The sequence below is a fragment of the Nothobranchius furzeri genome, chromosome 3 (genome assembly GCF_043380555.1).
Source record: "Nothobranchius furzeri strain GRZ-AD chromosome 3, NfurGRZ-RIMD1, whole genome shotgun sequence".
In the NCBI taxonomy this organism is placed as follows: domain Eukaryota; kingdom Metazoa; phylum Chordata; class Actinopteri; order Cyprinodontiformes; family Nothobranchiidae; genus Nothobranchius; species Nothobranchius furzeri.
In genome coordinates, this window is record NC_091743.1 from 76,234,440 (window position 1) to 76,252,504 (window position 18,065).

The window sequence follows — 18,065 nt, forward strand, 5'->3', positions numbered from 1 at the left end:
AGGCAGGACAGGACAGGAACACAACACCAAAGCCCAGCGGTTTCAGTAGCGCTCACTACAGCGATTTGTGTTTCTACAGCGGCGCTTGGCAAGCAAAATGACATTACGCACTCGTGTGAAGAGCCTGATGCGCTGAGGAGATGTCAGAGCGCACCAAATAACACAGCTTCGCTTTTCTTAGCATTTTTTCTCCTCTTGTGGATTACTTCAAAAAATAAATAACTTTTTGAGGCTGTAGATGATAAACTCAGAAGTCTGATTCTGCGCTCTGAAGAGGATTTGGAGAACGTTGAGCGTAAAAAGCGTTACTCCTCTGCTGCCCGTGAGCACTTCGCGAGATGGAGCTGAGGAGCGCGTGTCGCGTGCTTCTTTTTCCGCTTCAGATGCTGTATCACATCGTCAGTGCGACTGTGTCTGCGCTGTTGCCCAGCAGGAGAAAGGACCTGACCAAGGAGGTGGTTCTGATCACCGGTGGAGGTCGAGGCATCGGTCGGCACCTGGCCAAGGAGTTCGCCAAGCAGGGAGCCAAAAAGGTAGAAACACTGGGCAACCTGTTGCTCTCACTTTTGATTCAGTACATTTTGCTCTGCTACTTATATATTTATTTTTGCATGAGTTATTTAGGTCTGATTTGTGCCAAAATCAGCCACAAAACCAACTACCCTCATCCATCTCCTCCTCCAGCTTGCTCACTCCTGTCTGCCCTGCCCCAAGTGCATTATTGTTTCCCTGTTCAATGGAAGCAGGGATCATGACCTCTGAAGTTGTCAAGCTGGTCCAATGAGACTGGAGACAAGGACCTCTATTTTGATTAAACTGTTGCACAACAGCTCGGGCCAACCAAAGGGGCAGGTCTGGACAGCAGTTATGATGACCATTATGATTATGTGTAGCACTGAGCTGCTATAATCTCCTCCCAATAGGGCGATTGAACAGTGAGAGACATGTCTAAAGATTCAGGCTCTTGTGGAGGCACCAGCTCTGCCTGTAAGAGTGTGGATTTGTTTAATGTGAGGGACTGGGGCTGAAATGGTGCCACAAACGGCCTTTGACCTCTCATTTTACCTCCTGACATTACAGTAATCTCTGCCAGCATATCCAAAAACACCAGCAGACTTGGTGCTTTTACTGGGTTGCAGAACAGGTTTTATTTTCAGTCAGAGCAGCATGACACAGGGGATCTCTTTATAGACATGGGCAAAGCAAAGTAAATCTTATAAAAATATCAGTTTAGCAACGAAAGATGAGTTTCTTCAGCAGCTCTTACTCATCGTAGTAAAACACTATAATTATTTTCAAGTTTGATTATTTTGATTCAAAACATTTTGGTCGCATCAGACATGCATTGGTACATGATGTAAAAGACAAAAGGGATGCAATTCAGTCAAACTTTGCTTTAAATGTCATATTTCCAGAGTTTAATTTTAGGGATGCACTGATTCTAGTTTGAGAGCCAGTACCAATTTCAAATTCCTTTGCAGCGTTGACCTGCTGATTCTTTATATTTTGGCTGATTTTGATTTAGCTCAAAGTCCATCCATTTTCAGCTACTTATACAGAGTCAGGTCATGGGAGTAGCAGCCTAAGCAGAGATGTCCAGACTTTCCTCTCTCCAGCCACTTGGGCCAGCTCTTCCGGGGAAATCCTAAGGTGTTCCCTGGCCAGCCGAGAGACACAGTCGGCTAGCAGTGCCTACACCACGCTCAGGACAATCCAGACTTTTCTCATGCATTGTTCCACAAATGTGGAATGACCTTCCAAGCACTACCAGAACTGCGGCTTCCTTTTCAATTTTCAAGAAACTCCTGAAGACCCTGCTCTTCAGAGAGCATCTTCTTAACTAGCACCCTCCCTGCACCCGTCCCCCCTCTCTACTGTCCACTCCTTGTTCCCTCCTCTCCATGACTGAAGTCATTGTTGTTGTTGTTATTGTTGTTGTTAGCCTCAAGGGCAAAATGCCGATTATCACTTGTAAGTCGCTTTGGACAAAAGCGTCTGCTAAATACATAAACATAAACACAGTCCTTCCAGCGTCTCCTTGGTCTTCCCTTGGGTCTTCTCTCAGTTGGACGTGCCCAGAAAAACTCACCAATGAGGCATCCAGGAGGTATCCTGACTAGATGCCTGCGCCACCTCAACTGGTTCCTCTCAACTTGGAGGAGCAGCGGGTTTACTCCGAGCCCCTCCCAGATGACCGAGCTTCTCACCCTATCTCTAAAGGAGAGCCCAGCCACCCTGCGGAGGGAACTAATTTTGGCCACTTGCATTTGTGATCTTGTTCTTTTGGTCACTACCCAAAGCTCGTGACCGTAGGTGAGGGTAGGAATGTAGATCTACCAGTAAATCAATAGCTTTGTCCTCCGTCTCGGCTCTCTCTTAACCATGACAGATCGGTACAACGCCCGCATCACTGCAGATGCAGCACCAATCCGCCCGCCGATCTCACGCTCCATCTTTCCCTCAATTGTGAACAAGACCCAGAGATACTTAAACTCCTCCACTTGAGACAGGACCTCATCCCTGACCTGGAGAAGGCATTCTACCTTTTTCCGACTCAAAGTTCTCAGATTTAGAGGAGCTGATTCTCATCCCAGCTTCTTCACACTCGGCTGCGAACCACTCCAGCGGTCGTATCATTAGGGTTCCAAGCCCAAAGGGCAGGGAACCCTATTGTTTTTCTACGGATTTTTCATTATTTATTATTCATTATTCTTCTCCGCTAAAACTATATGGGCGCAAGAGCCTGAAATTGCCAGGGAAAATCTGACATGGCAGTCTGATAGAAAATCCTGACCGCTACTCAGATTCGAAAATTTGGACCCCGCGTCACCTAGGTGGCGCTATTGCGGAGGTCAACACGTTTCAGCTACTAGCTCCCAAACCATAGGTCCTACAGTCAAAAACTTTATATGTACATGATCCTTGGATAATTCTGCACGTAGTTTGTATTGGCCACGCCCATTTCCGCCTAACTAGATTTTTTGCTAGATCGCAAAAAACGCAAAACTTACTTTTAATCACCTATTCGTCATTTTTCGTCGAATCAACTTCAAACTTCGTACATGTGATCTATGGACTAAGGTAAGTTGTTGTGGTGAAGAAAAATGCAGAAATATTGAAAATTGGGCTAATGACACCATGTCAAAATCAGTGCGCTAGCTAGCACATGTGGTAATTGATGATATCTTGACCATTTCTCAAGATAAATTGATGAGACTCAAGACCCTTATGAAGTATGAGCGGTAAGCCCTACCTACCCCATTTTGTTTGGATTCACCAATAGGGGGCGCTAAAGAGTCAAAAAGTTTGTTTCAGCTAAACGGCTTGATGGATTTCCACAGAACTTGGCATATATGTTAATCATCGGACCCTTAAGCTATATTTTGAAAATGATTAAAAAGTGGGCGTGGCTTATAGGCTTTAAAAATTTACGCCCTTTTACTCATGAAAAATACATATTCTATACAGAAAATTACAATTCATATCAGTCATAGTGACATCTACAATCACAGAAATTTTTTTGAATTTTGTCCAATAGGTGGCGCTGTGGTACCCCAAAAATATTTTTGGCATGGTTCTCCCCATTTCTTTCGTAAAAAAACAAATGATCTCATGCAGTGTGTTCATTGAGTAAGTCAAATTTAGATGAGTATTTTAAAAAATGTTTTAAACTCATGCAAATTAGTAGAAATTTGCATAGTAAGTCCAACGTACTTTCGTTAACTCCTCCCGGCCGTCAAACTCAATCACATCACAACTTTCCCTGACAAGAGAGGACGAGCGGCTGACCAAAAGATGTGAAGGGATTTTGGATAATTTGCTTATTTTTTTTAATATGATTTTTTTAAATAATTTTTTGGGAATGAAAAAGTTTTTTTAGCGTAACTTCAAAAGACTTTGACATTTTTCAAAGCTGTTCATAACAATCATACCTAAGGTCAATTCAAGTGTATGTCCTGATTTTCACCTTGATTAAACAATAGGGGGCGCTATAACTGGGAAGAAATTATATTGCTGAACCAGCTAAATGGATTTGCACGAAACTTAGTGGTTGTCATCACTATAGAGTCTTAAGACTACATTATCAATATGGTAATGATTGATCAAAGTGGGCGTGGTTTATGATCATTTAAAATTTCAAATTTGAAAAATTTCCTAAAAATCACAATTTGCATGTAAGAGGCTAAGATTTCCAGATTGTGTTAACTGGATTGGCTAGAGCTTATGTCACGAAAGCCGCAGCTCCATGAAGAGGTTTGCGCTTTATATTTACGAAAATACATTTTTAGGCTAGCAATTGTAGCGCAAATTCTGTTCTCACAATCTTCTTGTAATTTGCCACAAAGTTCACTCTTAGGTGGTTTATGAAAGAAAAAAAATGTCGTATTGATTTGAGCTCCCCCTTGTGTTTAATTGTAGGACATATTTTTGTCTACAGCCACTAATGCAAATATTATTTTATTGTAAGTACAGTTTTACATTTATGACCCCAACAAAAATATAAGAAGAATTCTCACATCACAGAGGCAACCTGGGAATATTTTGAGATTTCTGTACAAAAGCATAGATTTTTAATGAATTTTTAACTTTTTACCAGTTTTTCTGTATAGTTGGACAACAACGTAATTAATTTTTGTTAGAAAGTTTTTTTAGGTATACAGTAAATATAAGCCATTTACAACATTCCACATGTACCTATGGTGATCTGAGATTTTTCTCCTAATTTTAGAAAGTAGCACTATTTTTTTATGAATATTTTAATTTTTGTTGTGACCTTTATAGTTATATTTCCCAATTTTTCTTCAAAAAAGCTTTGAGTCTACTGATTTAAAAACAACATCATATTATTCCGCATGTTAACACTGCCATGTGAGAATATTTTGGTAATTTTAGGATGATTTATGTATTTTTCATGATTTTTTAAAACATTTGGTCAGTAAGTCACAAAATAAAACTCGTAGTTTTTGTTGAAAATCTTTTAAATCTAAAGACATTATCAAGTATTTATGTTATTTGTAATATTCTGTTGATGTATATATCATTGTTTGATAATCTCACTCATTAAATCTTCACGTTCTTTAATAAGGAAACAGTGGAATTCCATTGTAATCACGGTTGAGAAGTCAGCCATGCCTCTGAAAGATATGTGTATAGGCCCATCAGGTTTAATGACGTATCCTGAGTGTTACTTTCATTGCGCCGGTTGAAGTGAGCTGACGGGACGCCGGCGGGAGAACGTGTTTTTGGGGCGGGACCGCGTGAGGACTGGCGAAGTTGAGGGCAGGGCGGGTGGGCGACTGGCGCTGGGGGCTTGGAACCCGTTGATAACTGCTTGCAGTTCTAGTTGGTATATATTTTTGCTTTAAAATCCTGAGTAACCTGAAAAAAATGATTCTATGTGTATAAAACTCCACTTGAAAAATATCTTAATGTTAGCATTAAATAGTCAAGTTTAGTCAAGTTTATTACATAGACAATTTCATACACAACGGTAGCCCAATGTGCTTCACATAGTTAAAACAATCACGGATTTAAATGCCACATCATGCTATGTATAATAAAGTCAAGGAGTATTGATACGGAACATAGTACACAAAAATAAAATTATATTCAGTTAAAATTTTACTAAAAATTATAAAACAACAATAAAGCAGCACAGACTAGGCATACATACCAAACACATATAGAATAAATTTAACAACAAAGATACAAACCTAGTAGACCACAGATAGGTTAATGGAAGGCATTATAAAAAAGTTTGGTTTTTAATCTGGATTTTAAAATGGAAATGGTGGGAGAGGTCGTAATGTCTATTGGAAGACAGTTCCAGAGACGTACCACATAGCAGCTAAAGGCAGACTCTCCATGCTTGGTGCGGGCTCCGGGTTGTACCAATTGGTATTTTTCTGCTGACCTAAGTGATTTTGAAGGGCAATACTTTTCAAACATCTTCTATGTACAGTGGTCCTTGGCCATTTAATGATTTAAAAGCAAGTAAAAGGACTCCTGTAAGTCCTGTAAGTTACTGGTAGTCAATGTAAATATTTTAGGATTGGTGTGATGTGATAATTTCTTTTAGTTCTGGTCAATAGCCTTGCTGCTGCATTTTGGATCATTTGAAGAGGTTTTATTGTTTTTTTAGGGAGACCAGTGAAAAGACCGTTGCAGTAATCCACCCTGCTTGTGATGAAAGCATGAACAAGATTTTCTAGGTCTACAGGTGATATGGAGTTTTTAACTTTTGCAATGTTTTTTAAATGATAAAAAGCTGACTTTGTGACTTCCTTCATGTGGCTGGTGAAGCTTAAGTTGATATCAATAATTACCCCAAGGTTCTTTACGGTTTCTGCTACTTCAAAGCTTTTCAATCTCAACAGTGTGGCGGTCTTTAGTCTCTGGTCCTTCCTCCCAAAAATAATTACTTCAGTTTTGTCTGTATTAAGTTTAAGGAGATTTTTTGACATCCAATCTTGAACTTCATTGAGGCAATGATAAAGGGATTCAAGGGGAGCAACGTTATTGGAAGACAGGGAGATATAGCTGTGTGTCGTCTGCGTAACTATGATAACAATGGAGTGGTTCTTTATGATTTGGCTGAGCGGAAGCATGTACAGATCAAACAAAAGAGGGCCAAGGTTTGAACCCTGAGGGACACCACATGATAGGGATGTAGGAGCTGAGGCCTGATGACCGATAAACACATAGAAACTCCTATGCTTAAAATTGAATTTAGCAATGGTGAGTTCAGCTCAACAATCCGACTTTCAGTTATCCATTGGATGTGATTGCAACATCCTTTAATCTTTGTCGACAAAAACATGTTTTTTGGTAGAATTTACTAGGGATGTCCAATATTATCTGTCTACCTTGAAAAAAAATGTATATATATATATATATACATTTATATATATATAATTTTATATATAAATTTATATATATATATATATATATATATATATATATATATATATATATATATATATATATATATATATATATATATATATATATATTTCAAGTTTATTTATAAAGTGCCAAAGCAAGATGCAGAAACTACTGTTGTTAAAAGGGATGTGTTTAACTTAGAAAATGTGGGCGCAATTTTAATTGTCAAAAACTCCAGCGAACCACACCTGGTGCCGTCTGCTGTTATGGGCGTGCAATGGTTAGACCCCAATTATATGACGACCCCACATTTAAAAATTATTTTCAATGAAAAACCCTCGTCTTATATTCAGGTCGATACTGTAATTACAAATAGAAAACACATACAAAGGGTTCCTGAGCCTTTAAATTGTCTCTGTCTAGTTGAATTAGGAAAAGGGTAGAATGCCTTCTCCAGGTCAGGGATGAGGTCCTGCCCCAAGTGGAGGAGTTTAAGTAACTCTTGGTCTTGTTCACGGGTGAGGGAAAGATGGAGCGTGAGATCGATAGGCAGATTGGTGCTGCATCTGCAGTGATGAGGGTGTTGTACCGGTCTGTCGTGGTGAAGAGAGAGCTGAGCCAGAAGGAAAAGCTCTTGATTTACCCGTTGATCTACGTTCCTACCCTCACTATGCTCATGAGCTTTGGGTAGTGACCGAAAGAACAAGATCGCGAATACAAGCGGCTGAAACGAGTTTTATCCGCAAGGTGACTGGGCTCTCCCTTAAGCCGGGCGTACACAGTGCAACTTTTTCACTTTTTTTGAGCCGATTTTCCACTCGTGCGAGAATCCACGAGATCGGGGCGAGTTTTGCGCCGAGCGTCGTGTAGTGTACAGGGGGTTACAAGAGGCGATTAACACCACGTGACCAGCTACCGATCAGCAATCGTGAGCTCGCACGGACTTCTGGCGTGTTTAATATTTTGCTCGTCCCTCGTGAGGGTATCGCACTGTTGAAGCGGCGCTGCGAGCAGCTGCGACCCAAAAAGTACCAGAACCGCTCACGGCGTATGCGCAATCCTGCATCAACACGGTTCGCCCGCTATTTCCCTAATAACACACGTTGTTCGTTTTTTATTTCTACACGTTTTTTTTTACTCACAAACGTCAAGAAAGCGTGTTTGTCGTGTTCATGTCAAATCAAACTGATCACAAAACACAGATTTACTTTCTTTATTTCGTTTTCCTCATCCAATCCCCATAAATCCCTGTGTGTCCTCCTGCAGCACTCCCGAAGGACAACAGGCAGAACAAGACAAAAAAGTCTGAAGTGTTGTGTAAAAACTGCTATTTTTAGCATATTTTTAGGGCCGACGTGTTGCTACCAGACGTACAGTGTGAGCAGTCAGGTCGCATCCGAGAACTGGGTCGTGCAGTATGAGCTCATGACTCGTGAGATCTGCCCTGCGAGGAAGTCGTACAGTTTGAGCTGAAGCTGAGTGCTACGAGTGAAAAAGTTGCACAGTGTACGCCCGGCTTTAGAGATAGGGTGAGAAGCTCGGTCATCCTGGAGGAGCTCGGAGGAGATTCACTGCTCCTCCACATCGAGAGGAGCCAGTTGAGGTAGCTCGGGTATCGGGTCAGGAGGCCTCCTGGATGCCTCCCTGGTGAGGTTTTGCGGGCACATCCAACCGGGAGGAAGCCTAAAGGTAGACCCAGGACCCACTGGAGAGACTATGTCTCACGGCTGGCCAGGGAACACCTTGGGATTCCCCTGGAGGAGCTGGCCTAAGTGGCTGGGGAGAGGGAAGTCTGGGCCTCTCGATTTAGGCAACTGCCCCACGACCCGACTCCGGATAGGCGGGTGAAAATGGATGGATGGATGGATGGATGGATGGATAGCTGAATTACTGAAATAAATGGACTTTGCACCAGATTCAAATTTTTACAGTTTCACTTGTTTGTATAATTGGATGTTTTTATTAACATTTCTATTTGTCATAATGTAGTAAAAACATATATATTAGGGGTGGGACTCGATTAAAAAAAAGTAACCATCCAGACCCGCTGGGAAATGGCTTTATCTATCTGTGCTCCAAACTTTGGAATTCATACCTCTCCAGGTTAGGCAAGCGTCCTCTATCGCCATTTCTAAATCACTACTTCTCCCTGGCCTTTCACTCCAAAACCAGAAAGGCATTAAGCGATAATTTATCATCCTCTCTTCCATCTTGGATGTTCAGCTTTAAATCTGTGGACTAGTACCTTGTAGTTCCACCTTGTTTGTTTGGATTTATTTTGTTGTCCTTTTTAATTGTTTTTATGACCTATGTGACTATTTCTGCCTGTGTAATTTTATTATGTGCAGTGCTTTGGTCAGTTGTTAAACGCTCTATAAATAAAACGGTATGTCATGATGAACTCATATGATGACAACAAAAACTGTTGAAAGCCCACAAGGCCGTTACCATTTCACTGGTCTCCTTTTAACAGTGACGTTCATGCAGAGCAGCTCTGCCTTTGACCACCTCTGGTGTGAGTCTTGAATACACAAACCAGTGGTGGTAACTTCATCCCACGCTGAGCAGACTGGCTGAAAGCTGGTGGCTGTAAATATATGTACGTTTGACAGGGGCACCACTCCGCAGAGGCAATTTAACTTGCTTTAAAACAGCGAGGAACGTTCAGTGAAACATTAATTGCCTTCCTCTGTCTTTCTAAGACGTATCCTTGGGGAACGAGAAAGAAGAAACCAGTAAGTAGACTTTAAAGCGTAACTCTGCAGCTGCACGACAAAGCAGGGTACCATGCTTTTCAGCACCCCCATTGTTGGCAATTATCAAGGTGTGAAGTCTTTGAAAACAACTCCTGTGGTAATGTGTCTGACGATTGCTGTCTGGATAATAAAGAGATGCTAAAAGAAAATAAGATGGTAATCATGAATGCAGCTGACCGCTGTGAATCTGTGTTCACACCTCTTTGAGTCACTTCTGTCGCTGGCAGTCCAAATTCCTATTTTCTTTGGTGTTTATGTGGTGTGAGGGAGTCATTATTACTTATAAAAGTTTACCAGGATAACCAGTGGAAGGCTCATTAAGGGAATCCACTCTGAAGGGAGGAAACCAGTAATCACCCAGAGAAAATGGCAGTCCGAGTAAAAAATTGATCCGTCCATGCGATATATATTCTTTTAATGCATCAAATGCTCACATTGGAGGATAAAGTGTTTTTATGCAGCAACACATAAATAAGTCTGAGCTTGGAAGTTAAACCAAAGCGAGTTACTGACATCAGGTTGTGTGGGTGTGCTTGTGTTGTGCTGGAGGCGGGAAGCACACCACTCCCAGCTGGGTATTGCCCTGCAGCTGACCTTGCTGTCTCTGCAGTAATTAGACAGCGGCAGGCGACTGCCTCCTGAACTCCCGCTGCCCCCTCTGTGTGCCGTCTCTCTGCTGGCTCATACAATGGGTGTGAAAAGCAGGGTTTATACCCACCTATATGTTGAGACCTGTGAGATAAAGTATCACTGTAACTCAGCTGGAGCGGCTGAGCACACAGAGGTTCGTATCGATTGACATGAGCACCGTCTCTGTCAAGGTTTTCTCCCAAGCTCTACAACTTTAATCTGTTGATTAGACAGCTTTTTCTCGGCCCTTTTGTTGATGTTAAAGACTTGTTAGGCATGCCTTGTTGGAGCAATTACTGGTTTATCACCAATAGAGAGCACTGCATGTGCAAGGTCAATTAGAAACCGTTTTTCCATCCAGATAGCAATTTGGCCAATGCATGTTTGCTCTGAGGGTCTTGTGTGTTTGTGATGGGTGATAAACCTGATGAATTAAATAACACTCTAACAGGGTTAGGTTTAAGTGCTGAGTTTTAATGAGAACTGTCAGCTTTATATGTCTTGCTCAAATCCCATTAAAAGCTTTGAGTTATTTATCAAAACCTGTCTTCCTTCACTGACTTGTCAAACAGGCTTGCAGATCAAGCAAAAAAAAAAAAAAAAAAACAAACAAACAAACAAAAAAAAAAACAACCAGAAGCAACTTAAACCAGTTATTCACAGAAGGAGGTAAATGCTGATTGCATCAGACCTGACGGCCAATAAAAACCACTGCAGACTCTAATCTATGATGTCCCTGAGCATTTATACAGCTTCAATTTCTTTGTGATTTTATTCTTTTTAATACATTTGGCATTAAACAGCTGTTCGACACAATGAGGTGTCCTAAACAAACTTTGCGACAATTAATGTGGCCGCGAGAATCCTTGTTTTATTTTTTAATTATATTAGGTTTGATTTAGACATTCCAGTATGACCAAACATAACTTTGAGGATGGCTACAGCATTTACTCTACAACGCTGTGTTTAGACCAAGCGGCCATTATATTCTGCATTTTTTGAAGCCAACAAGGAGTGGCTAAAACTGCAGTTCCACCCTCATCCGCTAGGGGCTGGCCGCAGAAGAGACTCCCATGTTAAGAATACCCATTTCACAGCAGGATTAAACATGTTTACAGCCTGGTTCAAAAAACATTTTAGGTTTAATAGATCTGGTTTACTGTCATGATAACTCTGAGGGGGCGAATTCTTTTGTAACCTCTGTTTGTGTAATCGTCATTATCGTCGTCTTCCTCCGCTTATCCGGGTCCGGGTCGTGGGGGCAGCATCCCAACAAGGGAGCTCCAGACTGTCCTCTCCCCGGTCTTCTCCACCAGCTCCTCCGGCAGGACCCCAAGCGTTCCCGGATCAGATTGGAGATGTAAACTCTCCAACGTGTCCTGGGTCGACCCGGGGGCCTCCTGCCGGCAGGACATGCCCGAAACACCTCCCCGGGGAGGCGTCCAGGAGGCATCCTGACCAGATGCCCAAACCACCTCAACTGGCTCCTTTAAGTGTAATTAAAAGTGTAATTAAGTTTAAGTGTAGTTAAGTTAAGTTAAGTTTAAGTGTAATTAAGTTTAAGTGTAATTAAATGCTTAAAATTCTGAATAATTAATGAGCATCCAAGCCATGTGACTTCAGAGCTAGCTTTGGGGAAAGGCCTCGGCCTGCTTGGTCATAAATGTTAGTGGGGCTGCTGGGTGGATAAGAAACTTGAGCGGATGCCCGTCTTCTGTCTCCTGCCCGAGAAGAGTTGCTAGAGCAGGCGGCTGGCTGCGTTTCCCGGGGCAGCCGACCCGTGGACCGGCTCCCATGTCAGGCTGTAGTCATGCTGGTCACTTGTGGATTTCTGAGGGAGGCCATAGAAACACTTCAGTTCTTGTAGTTGATGCTGCTTCCCTTTTGAGTCGCTCAACCGCCTTTTTCTCTCTAATAGTTTGCTGGCTTAATGGGGGAAAATTCTATGCATTACCATAACCCCACTTGGTCTAAGATGCGTTGAAATAAAATGCGTTAGTGTGGCTGCTGGGTATCTGACCAAGGGTAGCAGAGGCGATCAGGCTTTGCTGGTCCACTGCGGTGAAAGATTTGTGAGTCCGCCTTTGTCGACACTCTTGTCTCTGGTTGGGAGCGCAACACGGAGCCATGAGCTGCGTGCCTCAACAACAGCGGACTCGTGGATCTTTGATTGCGGTGGACCAGCAAAGCCTAATATCTTTAACTCATTCACTGCCATTGACGACTCATTTTAAATCCAACCGTTCACTGCCAAAGACGACTAAAGTCGTCATTTGCATGTTTTTACTGTGTGGGCATCGGAACGAGCCCCAGCACCGTGAGAACAAACATCTTAGCTCTAAAGCCGATCTTCATCCGCATACGTCACACATCACGTGATCAGGAAGCAGAAAATCCATGTGTTAGGAGATCGTTTTGGGCCGCTGCTGTAAAAAAAAAGTGAGGCGCGAACCGGAAAAGCTTCTGCCGATCACAATTCAACAACGGATTATGAAAGAACAGATAATGCTCGAAACGCGCGGATTCTCCCTGATGTAAGAGGTGAGTCTCCGCTTTGTTTTGGTTGTTTTGGAGTCGACATCATCCTAGCGCGCAACGTTCTGTGACTCTTATAAAAAACTGTAAAAATGGTGAGAAACGCTGGCAGCGAAGGGCTTTACCAATCACGAAACAGCAGACAGCAAATGAGTTAATCAGCTTACCTAGTTATAATTTTGTTACTAAGCAGGCCAGAGGTGCCTTCACGTTGCCCTATAGTGTTTTTCTTGCTAAAAATGTCCAGAAAAACTCTGTTAGCTTTGGGTTAGCATGTAGCTAATGTCCCGTTGATCTCCAACCGTGGAGAATGAGCTTATCCATAAGGCCAGGGCTCTCGGTTGCAGTGGTTTGGCTGTGCTTGTAATTTAACAGTCCCAGTCCATATTAGATCTCCACAGGCAACACAGGATGGAGCCATGTCAGTCGAGCAAGTGGGCTTCCCTGTGGTCCTTCTTAGCTTCTTGGGTTATCTAAGTTAGCCAGCAGCTACCTTGGTTTCATTTGTTCCAACCCTGTTCCAAACATAACAGCCTCACCCTCAGCTCCACCTCTTTTCATATTTTTGGATTGCCTGACAAAAAAAAAAAACACTAGTGGGAACCTCCCATTTTTGGCTTCAACCTGTCCCTCGGCAGAGCAATGGGCAGGCTATGCCCATGTTTTAATATGTCGATGGTTTAGATAAGAACCAAGCAATGGGAGCATAGTTAGTGCTCCCTATGTACGACATCCAGCAGTGCTAACACCGGATTTGACAATGTATTTATCTACTTATCAACTTACTGTCTCGTTTTTGCTTGGCATCTAGAATCATCTGGCGCTGATCCATAGATGGCAACAGCCATGAAAGTCATGTAACGAGAGTGAGAAGGCGACTTTTGTTTAGAAAAATGGACTGCAGTAACCACTTTTGATCACAGGATGTCATTCATACAAATTGCACCTTTTAAGAACTGGATCTCTAAAACTAATCCTGCTAACTGACTAAATGGATGTTTACACATAAACACCAGAGAGAGATACAAAAGAGATGGCAGGCTGAACCATCCACCAACAGACAAACGCGCTTTCTCTTCTCTCTCTCTCTCTCTCTGTGTGTGTGTGTGTGTGTGTGTGTGTGCGTGCATGTGCGTGCGTGTGTGTGTGTGTGTGTGTGTGTGTGCAAGCCAACCCAAACTGTTTCTGACTCAAACACACAATATCGCTTTCCAGAGGACTTTGTGCTCATATATTAGCCTTGGTCACGGGCCACCAGCCAAAGCCCACACTGGCGTCTTCAGCCCTTCACACACAGACTGTTTTTAGACTCCCTGACCAGAAATGACAGGGCTCATCTGCCCAACAGTCCGTGTAATCTCTTTGAGAATTTGTGTTTGAGAGCTGAGGAACTCACTCCCTGATTTCATTACCTTTCCCTGACCCCAGAGACTGACAGATCTAATTGCCCAATCACTAGTCCACCTCCCCACCTCCATCCAAACCCCATGTTCCCTGCTCAAATGACCAGCCTTCATTTAGTGTCCAGACAGATGAAGAGACAATTCACTCACACAGATACCCCTGAAGCCTTTAATCTTGCTGGAACACTATTTGTTGGAATGAAAATGGCCTCTGTCCTCTTAATGAAAAGAGCATTGCTGCTAAAAGACCTTCCAACATGCCCCTTTCCCCAAAAAGTTATGTAAAATACGATAATCTATTGAGGATGGTCAAACATGACTACATCCCCATCATGTTACACAATTAATCAATAATCATTTCAAGAGAAGCTCTTTATTGATTTCCAACCTTTAAAAACTTTCTGTTCACTAGATAATCTTGTGGGGCAGAACTGAGAAGTGTCTGAAGGAGACGGCTGAAGAAATAACTCTCTCCGGAACGGAGTGCCATTACTTCCTGTGTGATGTGGCCAATCGGGAGGAAGTTTACAAGCAGGCAAAGGTGGTGAGAGAAAAGGTACGAGATCTTGATTTTTATAAAGCTTTGTCCATTTTCATTTGAAAAATAAAATGCAATCCACTTGCAGTAAAATGCATCAGAAGTATTCGCTTAAAGGGGACAGCCTTGACTTGTTAAAAAGTTGTAATCATTTTATGCTTGATATTAAACATGTTCATGTTCTTTTCACAAAATCACCTAAAGCAATGTCAGCATTTTTACTCTTGACTGTTTCAGTACATTCCAGAGTGAGTCGCTTCATGGCTCTGTCACTTTAAGAAAACAAGCTGGAGCTGGCCACGCCCGCCCCTCAGCTACTATAAGCTCAGAAACTTTGACATCCTTTAACATGAGAGCTGATTTCATTCAGATTTTATTTTTAAAAGCCCCCATTTGTGATGTCACAAATGGTGGTTCTTTGAAACGGCTTGTTTAGGGACGAGCAAGCACTGACAGAAGATGGGCAGATAGGTTATTTAATGTTTGGAGTGTTTATAGAGGGATAAGGGACACACATGTTTATGATGCATCCTTCAGTTAAAAAATTGCATTTCCTTCTTTGATTGTGATTGCTGTTTTTATTCCCAGGTTGGAGATGTCTCTGTATTGGTGAACAACGCAGCTGTAGTTCATGGCAAAAGTCTGATGGATAGTGATGACGATGCCCTTCTGAAATCCCAGCATATCAACACAATGGGGCAGTTCTGGGTAGGCATTGCACCAGTGAAAACACAACTGTTTTGCCTGCTGATGAAGGCCTATTTCTTTCTGCAGGGTTTTGTAGCATTGGAGTTTATGTAGACGATACCCCAGACCTGTCAGTCCTGACTGCTATTATGGCAGGTTAAGTGGGGTATTTCCTAATAGCGTCCCAGCTCATGGAACATCAGAGGGCTTTTGAAACTCATGGTATTTTATTTTGAACAGAGATCAAAAGACTTTGTCACATGCAGGCAAAAAGGCAATTATCAGCTAAATGGAAAATGGAAATTTCATCTGTGGTGACACCGTGGACCCGTTCTTCATTTTTTTCTGGTGAATTCCTCCTCTGCTATTTCGATCTGCCTTTATTATTATTTTTCTCTCTCTCTCTTTGCTTCCTTGTTCTAGACAACCAAAGCATTTCTGCCTCGGATGCTGGAGCTGCAGCACGGCCATGTAGTCTGCATTAACTCCATTTTGTCCCAGTCTCCAATCCCAGGAGCCATAGACTACTGCACCTCCAAAGCCTCCTCCCTGGCCTTCATGGAGAGCCTGACCCTGGGCTTGCTGGACTGTCCCGGTGTTGGCTGTACTACCGTGCTTCCTTTTCACACTAATACAGAAATGTTCCAGGGAATGAGAGTCAGGTTAGTTGACTCCTAAAAACACAGATGACATGTGAAATAAGAATGATTCTTTTATTTCAAAGCCATGTTGTTTTTCCTTTTTCGTCAGATTTCCACAGCTCTTCCCACCACTCAGACCTGAAGTAGTTGCTGAGAGGACTGTTGATGCAGTCAGAGCTGACAAGGCCTTTCTCTACTTGCCCTGGACAATGCATGCCCTTATCTTTCTCAAGAGGTAAAAAAGGACCACTCATCTGCTCATTTTTCCATTTTTATTTTTGCATCAGTTTATTGACCGTGTGTCTTTCTTTCTCCAGTTTCATGCCACAAGTTGCACTTGAAGAAATTCACAAGTTTTCTGGGAGTTATACCTGCATGAACACATTCAAAGGGAGGACATGAACCTCAACGGCACACAACATGAGAGACACTTCATCGATTTTCAGATGCAATGAAGAGACTATGGACTTTAACACATCTGAAAGAGGAGGAGTCCTTCGGATATTCTGAAGAACACATGAGGGTATAAAAGGGTGTTTTTTTTATCCTGCAGGTAGAATTAAGAGATAAACTGCTCGATACACTCAACCTACGTGCATGTGCATACTCTCACTTTACACTGACGTCATGCATAGATTTGTGCAAGTAGTTATTCTGAGAGGGGTTTTGAAATATCTTTACTATTTTTACAGTCTATATATTATTATGATTATTGTCTTTTTTATGTTTCCTAATCAAAACAATGTAATAAAGGGAGTTTTAGTATTACACATTGTCTCCTTATGCGTGATAAAAATGGAGAAACACTTTGTGGGTACACAATGGTCTGTGTCTGGGTTTTGACTCGTGGTTTGAAAACAAGTTTGATTTATTCAAAGCCTGAGACTTTGTCAAAGACGCTGTCAAAACATAAAATGTGCTCCTGGGAGGAAGGTGGGGCATTTTCTTGTTTGTTCTCGGCTTCGGAGAAACAGTGCAGGTTCAGGAGGCAATGCGATTCTCAATGGAAGAAAAAAAGAACGTAAATTAGACAAGTCTGGCTTGTCCACATGTAAACAAAAGGTTTTTGCCTCACAAAATCTGATTTCTGTGGTCAGAGAGATCAGTGAATTTATTGCACCCAAACGTCATCATAAGGCTTTCATTATTCAACACTTTTTTGTGCTGAATTTTTTAAAGTCAGTCAAGAAAATGGTAATATATCATGTTCAATACCGTCGGCTTGGCTCAAACTGGAACAATGTTATGATGGACATTTGTGTTAGATCAAACAAATCCCCAGAGGGATTTATTATGGAAAATGGAACAATGTGGGGCCTCCTTCCCTTTATTCCACATGAATCCAAATATGTTTCAATGTTTTTGTCCAAAACAGCAAAGATATCTGTGGAAAATTACAATAGATGAAACTGTTTGCTCTACAGGATTGTGATAAACAGAGTTGAGCTGAGATTGATCTACGTACTTTGTCTACACAAACTTGGGACCAGAAGTAAAACAAAGGCTTGTTTTCACTGGAAATTTGCCAGAAGTTCCTAATTAAACACTTCACTGGCTCATAAGTTCCTCCAACCAGAAGAGCAAGTGGTCGGTAATCCTGTCTGATGTAAGTTGAGTAAAACCCTGGACAAATAAACAAATGATCTTCAGGGTGTTTGATGAATACTCAGCCGTTTTGGGAATTGCGCTGATTAACTTCCACGCCTGAGGTCATAAATGGATATCAATCCCATTCTCATGTTTCCAGAAAGACGAGCAGCTGATTAGCTGACAGCAGCATCCTGCGGGAATGGTTGGTGTGGACCTGACTCTTCCTAATGGGAAACCATTTTTCTTTTGAGGCTGTGAAAGTAGCATTGACCACTTTCCTCTAGCTCATGGTGAGATCGTTTGAAAAGCAGCAGAGAGTTTTTTCAGGATGGGCCTTTGGGCTAACTGCTGGAGAGGAAGACTCTGAGGTTCATGTTGCATTTGGTGTGCTGTCATTATT

At 42.1% G+C, this 18,065-nt stretch overlaps 1 protein-coding gene across 1 annotated transcript; it reads left to right on the forward strand.

Annotated features, from left to right (window-relative positions):
- Window positions 1-338: 338 nt before the first annotated feature.
- dhrs3b (dehydrogenase/reductase (SDR family) member 3b) lies at window positions 339-17,724 on the forward strand. Its single transcript, XM_015958405.3, has 6 exons — window positions 339-533; window positions 14,622-14,765; window positions 15,336-15,455; window positions 15,858-16,096; window positions 16,185-16,310; window positions 16,393-17,724. Exons 1-6 carry the CDS (start codon window positions 339-341, stop codon window positions 16,475-16,477), a joined length of 909 nt encoding a protein of 302 aa, XP_015813891.1. The 3' UTR covers window positions 16,478-17,724.
- Window positions 17,725-18,065: the final 341 nt, after the last annotated feature.

Bases quoted from the DNA above. Each gene is read 5' to 3' on its own strand.
- dhrs3b (XM_015958405.3), top strand. From the start codon at position 339: ATGGAGCTGAGGAGCGCGTGTCGCGTGCTTCTTTTTCCGCTTCAGATG. The intron at 14,766-15,335 runs GTACGAGATCTT...TTTTATTCCCAG, and splicing joins CAAAGGTGGTGAGAGAAAAG to GTTGGAGATGTCTCTGTATT. The intron at 16,311-16,392 runs GTAAAAAAGGAC...TTCTTTCTCCAG, and splicing joins GCCCTTATCTTTCTCAAGAG to TTTCATGCCACAAGTTGCAC.